Source organism: Nomascus leucogenys, chromosome 11 (genome assembly GCF_006542625.1).
Source record: "Nomascus leucogenys isolate Asia chromosome 11, Asia_NLE_v1, whole genome shotgun sequence".
NCBI lineage: Eukaryota > Metazoa > Chordata > Mammalia > Primates > Hylobatidae > Nomascus > Nomascus leucogenys.
The window spans coordinates 110,994,254-111,000,253 of NC_044391.1; the positions used below are offsets into that span (position 1 = coordinate 110,994,254).

General features: G+C 37.1%; 1 protein-coding gene across 10 annotated transcripts in view; it reads left to right on the forward strand.

Moving 5' to 3' along the window:
• Window positions 1-4,288, forward strand: part of TP63 (tumor protein p63) — a 255,639-nt gene extending 251,351 nt beyond the window's left edge. For 9 of the 10 annotated variants that reach the window (XM_030822973.1, XM_003256651.4, XM_030822972.1 and 6 more), the window contains one exon: window positions 1,219-4,285. In XM_030822973.1, coding sequence (XP_030678833.1) covers window positions 1,219-1,234 — 16 coding nt within the window. In that variant the 3' untranslated portion in view covers window positions 1,235-4,285. Of the gene's footprint in view, window positions 1-1,218 lie in introns of all 10 variants that reach the window. The other variant, XM_004089711.3, reaches the window with a different exon arrangement.
• Window positions 4,289-6,000: the final 1,712 nt, after the last annotated feature.

Below are 6,000 nucleotides of genomic sequence, written 5' to 3' on the forward strand. Positions count from 1 at the left end.
GCTTCCTGCTTATTTCTAGAAAGAGACACCCTTTTCTCAGCTTTTCTCTTAGAGCCAGTCTAAGTTATTGGGCATCATCACTTCCTGGAAAAGGAATGTGACCAAAATTTGGGGCATTTCATTAGTGTCCCCATAACATGCAAAAATGAGGTAACAATATAACATGATAATAATACAAATGGTTACTATTTATATAGAGTGTGTTGTAATTTATAAAATACTTTCATAGCTGTATTTACCTATGAGTCTATAGCATCTTTTGCCCTATAAAGCAATTGTATCTCATTTTACCAAAGAAGAAACTGAGGCTGGTAGAGAATAAGTGACTTGCTAAAGTTCTATAGCCAGTCAGTGACAATGAAAACCTCTGCCACGGTTTTCTCACTCCAAACACAATGTGCTATGTACCTACCATTCTGCCCCGTGGAAATATGAGCTATCACTGAAACAATCTAAAGAAGAGCTAATGCAGATAGATGTAAGCAGTATCACCACAATTAGTTAAGGTTGACCCTATCTGCAATACCTTCTGCACCTATTCACAGAACATAGACACAATTGCTCTGCATTTTGATACCTTGCTTTATTCAAACACCAAGAGACCTTTTCGATAAAAGTGCCGTTTCAGGTTCTGAGGATGCCCTAAGTCGCTAATTTTTTCACTTAGTTATATGACTTTAAACTTGTCAACCTCTCTGGCCTTCAGTTATTCTAGCTATAAAACAGGTCTAATAATGTTTACCACTAATCTGAGGATTAAATGATATCATGAATATAAAATAATTCAGTGCCTGGCACATAGAAAGTACTCAATCTTTTCTTCTCATCTCCTCAACCAAGTGGTGGTGACATTCCATTAATATCTTTCTTCTAGTGACTAGCCAGGTAAATTCAAGCATAAGTAGGTACCTCATGTTTCTATTTGGGATTTTTGCGCTTTCATCTAGCTATTATCCCAATTTTACCAATGAAGAAACTGAGGCCAGTAGAGACTAAGTGAAGTGTTATACACAGGCAGGAATGGCACCTCACAGCTGTGCCTTTGTGCTTAGTTACATAGAGTTGAAGACTCAGAGAACTAATTTTATTTTCTGATTTGTGGATCAATAGATTCAGATCAGTTAAACCAGAGCATCAGGGAATGATAGCATGCTACGGACTAAATGTCAGTTTTTCTCCTTGTTTTCATTCTCCATGACACCTTCCCCTGTTGCACAGGATCTGGCAAGTCTAAAAATCCCTGAGCAATTTCGACATGCAATCTGGAAGGGCATCCTGGACCACCGGCAGCTCCACGAATTCTCCTCACCTTCTCATCTCCTGCGGACCCCAAGCAGTGCCTCTACAGTCAGTGTGGGCTCCAGTGAGACCCGGGGTGAGCGTGTTATTGATGCTGTGCGATTCACCCTCCGCCAGACCATCTCTTTCCCACCCCGAGATGAGTGGAATGACTTCAACTTTGACATGGATGCTCGCCGCAATAAGCAACAGCGCATCAAAGAGGAGGGGGAGTGAGCCTTACCATGTGAGCTCTTTCTATCCCTCTCCTAACTTCCTGCCCGCTACAAAGCACTCCTGCTTAATCTTCAAAGCCTTCTCCCTAGCTCCTCCCCTTCCTCTTGTCTGATTCCTTAGGGGAAGGAGAAGTAAGAGGCTACCTCTTACCTAACATCTGACCTGGCATCTAATTCTGATTCTGGCTTTAAGCCTTCACAACTATAGCTTGCAGAACTGTAGCTGCCATGGCTAGGTAGAAGTGAGCAAAAAAGAGTTGGGTGTCTCCTTAAGCTGCAGAGATTTCTCATTGACTTTTATAAAGCATGTTCACCCTTATAGTCTAAGACTATATATATAAATGTATAAATATACAGTATAGATTTTTGGGTGGGGGGCATTGAGTATTGTTTAAAATGTAATTTAAATGAAAGAAAATGGAGTTGCACTTATTGACCATTTTTTAATTGTTTTGGATGGCTTGTCTATACTCCTTCTCTTAAGGAGTATCATGTATGGTGATAGGTATCTAGAGCTTAATGCTACATGTGAGTGACAATGATGTACAGACTCTTTCAGTTCTTTGGATTCTAAATACGTGCCACATCAAACCTTTGAGTGGATCCATTTCCATTGCTTATTATGTAGGTAAGACTGCAGATATGTGTTCTTTTCTCAGTGTTGTTGGTATATTTTATATTACTGACATTTCTTCTAGTGATGATGGTTCATGTTGGGGTGATTTAATCCAGTTATAAGAAAAAGTTCATGTCTAGACATCCTCTTTAGTTTTTGGTTGGGAATGAGGACAATTCTTAAAAGGCCCATGGCAGCCAGTTCAAAAACACCTGATGTCATGTATTTGAGCATATCAGTAACCCCCTTAAATTTAATACCAGATACGTTATCTTACAATATTGATTGGGAAAACATTTGCTGCCATTACAGAGGTATTAAAACTAAATTTCACTACTAGATTGACTAACTCAAATACACATTTGCTACTGTTGTAAGAATTCTGATTGATTTGATTGGGACGAATGCCATCTGTCTAGTTCAAACAGTGAAGTTTTACTGTCTATTAATATTCAGGGTAAATAGGAATCATTCAGAAATGTTGAATGTACTAAACAGTAAGATATCTCAAGGAACCATAAATTCAACTTCGTAAAAATCTTTTGAAGCGTAGATAATATTGTTTGGTAAATGTTTCTTTTAAAGACCCTCCTATTCTATAAAACTCCGCATGTAGAGGCTTGTTTACCTTTCTCTCTCTAAGGTTTACAATAGGGGTGGTGATTTGAAAAATATAAAATTATGAGATTGGTTTTCCTGTGGCATAAATTGCATCACTGTATCATTTTCTTTTTTAACCAGTAAGAGTTTCAGTTTGTTGGAAAGTAACTGTGAGAACCCAGTTTCCCGTCCATCTCCCTTAGGGACTACCCATAGACATGAAAAGGTCCCCACAGAGCAAGAGATGAGTCTTTCATGGCTGCTGTTGCTTAAACCACTTAAACAAAGAGTTCCCTTGAAACTTTGGGAAAACATGTAATGACAATATTCCAGATAGATCTTTCAGAAATATAACAACACATTTTTTTTGCATGCATGCAAATGAGCTCTGAAATCTTCCCATGCATTCTGGTCAAGGGCTGTCATTGCACATAAGCTTCCATTTTAATTTTAAAGTGCAAAAGGGCTAATGTGGCTCTGAAAGGTAATGTATGGGTTGCCTCTGAAAAGCGTATATATATTTTGTGTGAAATTGCATACTTTGTATTTTGATTATTTTTTTTTTCTTCTTGGGATAGTGGGATTTCCAGAACCACACTTGAAACCTTTTTTTATTGTTTTTGTATTTTCATGAAAATACCATTTAGTAAGAATACCACATCAAATAAGAAATAATGCTACAATGTTAAGAGGGGAGGGAAGGGAAAGTTTTTTTTTATTATTTTTTTAAAATTTTGTATGTTAAAGAAAGAGAATGAGTCCTTGATTTCAAAGTTTTGTTGTACTTTACTTAAATGGTAATAAGCACTGTTAACTTCTGTAACAAGCATGCAGCTTTGCAAACCCATTAAGGGGAAGAAGAATGAAAGCTGTTCCTTGGTCCTAGTAAGAAGACAAAAACTGCTTCCCTTACTTTGCTGAGGGTTTGAATAAACCTAGGACTTCCGAGCTACTTCAGTACTATTCAGGTGACACTAGGGCCTTGGAAATTCCTGTACTGTGTCTCATGGATTTGGCACTAGCCAAAGCGAGGCACCCTTACTGTCTTACCTCCTCATGGCAACCTACTCTCCTTGAGTGTATGAGTAGCCAGGGTAAGGGGTAAAAGAATATTAAGCACAGAAACCACTACAAGTGGGCTTAATGGAGTTCTTGTGGCCTCAGCTCAATGCAGTTAGAATTGAAAAGTTTTTGTTTGGAGATGTTTATAAACAGAAATGGAAAGCAGAGGTTTCATTAAATCCTTTTACCTTTTTTGTTGTTGTTGGTAGTCCCCTAAAATACAGTATGTGGGATATTGAATGTTAAAGGGATATTTTTTCTATTATTTTTATAATAATTGTACAAAATTAAGCAAATGTTAAAAGTTTTATATGCTTTATTAATGTTTTCAAAAGGTATTATACATGTGATACATTTTTTTAAGCTTCAGTTGCTTGTCTTCTGGTATTTTCTGTTATGGGCTTTTGGGGAGCCAGAAGCCAGTCTACAGTCTCTTTTTGATTGCCAGGACATGCAATAAAATTAAAAAAATAAATAAAAACTAATTAAGAAATTGTGTGTGTGTCTATCTGTGTCTGTTTGCCTATTTGTCCATTCTTCTTCCATCCTTTGGCCTTATTTATATTATCAAGGAAGAAGAGATACCAAGCGAAACATTGGAGAGGTTCAAATGTTTTTTTTTTTTTGCAGTCTTAATATTTTTTCTTTCTTTTTTTGCACACAAAACAATAAACATTTTCTAAAAATACATACATACAAACAAAAAGATGCATATATCAAACAAACAAACATATTAGGAAGGTTGCACATGGGAAGACCGGGAATAGAAATGGGGGGGGGGGCGGTGGTGGGAATGAAAGAAAATAAATGAGAGAGGGACTTTGTATGGATCAATGATAATAACTCAATCCTCTATGTCTTTGACAAAGAAGAAGGAGAAGGAAGAGGAAGAAAAAGCAAGTGGGATAAAGGATCAGAAAGGGAGGAAAATAGAAAAAATTAGAGTATGACTCCAGGGTAGACCTGTTTTGTTGTTGCTGGGTTGGTTGGTTTGTTGTATTTTTCATATGTTTCGCCATGTTGGCCAAGCTTGTCTCGAACTCCTAGCCTCAAGTGATCAACCCTCCTCGCCTCCCAGAGTGCTGGGACTACAGGCGTGAGCCACCACATCCAGCCCCCACACTGCGTCTGGCCTCCGTGGTAGACGCTCCCCACTTACCAGACGGGGCGGCCGGGCAGAGGCGCTCCTCACTTCCCAATGAGGTTCAAATGTTGATGTTTCTCATCTGAGAACAAATACTCATTCTTTTCTCATTTTGGCCAACCTACAAAATAGCAAAGACCAGAATGGCATTTTCATTTGGTGAATGAGACATTCAAAGTTTTAATACTTTATTTGATTGAGGTCAGAGTTTGCCTTAGAACAGGGACTAGACTTCAAATATTCCTAATGTCTAACTTAGTGACCTTCCGATGATACTCAGCAGTGACCTCATCAGTACTGTGGGAATGGAAAGCAGATAAGCTGGTGGTATGTGGGAGCATGCTGCAGATGGTGGGCCCTGACTGGGCAATGTTCCCTTTTAAACTCATTGTTAAATATCACCCTTCAATTATGTACATTGATTCAGCCAATACTATCTCTATCAAAATGGGTGAATTATTTTTATTAAATAAGAATCTATATTACTTTATGGGATAACATTGAATGGCATGAATACAATATAATGCCTTAGACTTATTAAAAAAACTTTCCAGAATAACAAAAATATATAGTAAATATATCAATTTGTTTTTCTATTTATAGATATAATCACATTATAAAGATATGTTCATATAGGCAAGCAGGTGCAGCCAAAAGATTCAATTCTTAGTCCTTGCAGTCCAGGTGGTAGAGTGCCAGAAATGAAACCGTTAATTCAATGATGCTAGCATGAGGAACATAAAAGAGCTATAAAAATGATTAATCATTGATCGTTTTGGCTCTTTTAACTAAATTTTAATTTTTAATTTTTCAGTAGTTCTATTTGTATGGATTGATAGTTCATGACTTCTTTTATTTACTCTTAGCTGTCTTCTGGAGTAAAAGAAAAACCTACTTTAAAAAAAAATGCATTTGCTTAGAATTATTGGGTCTGTTAAACCCTTTTACAAATACAAAATGCACTATGGAAACCCGGCGATTTGTTTTTTCATGTCTTGAGACTTTTTATTTTAGCCATTCTAGAAATTGCTTTATCAATCAATCAATTCTAATGAATAATAAAA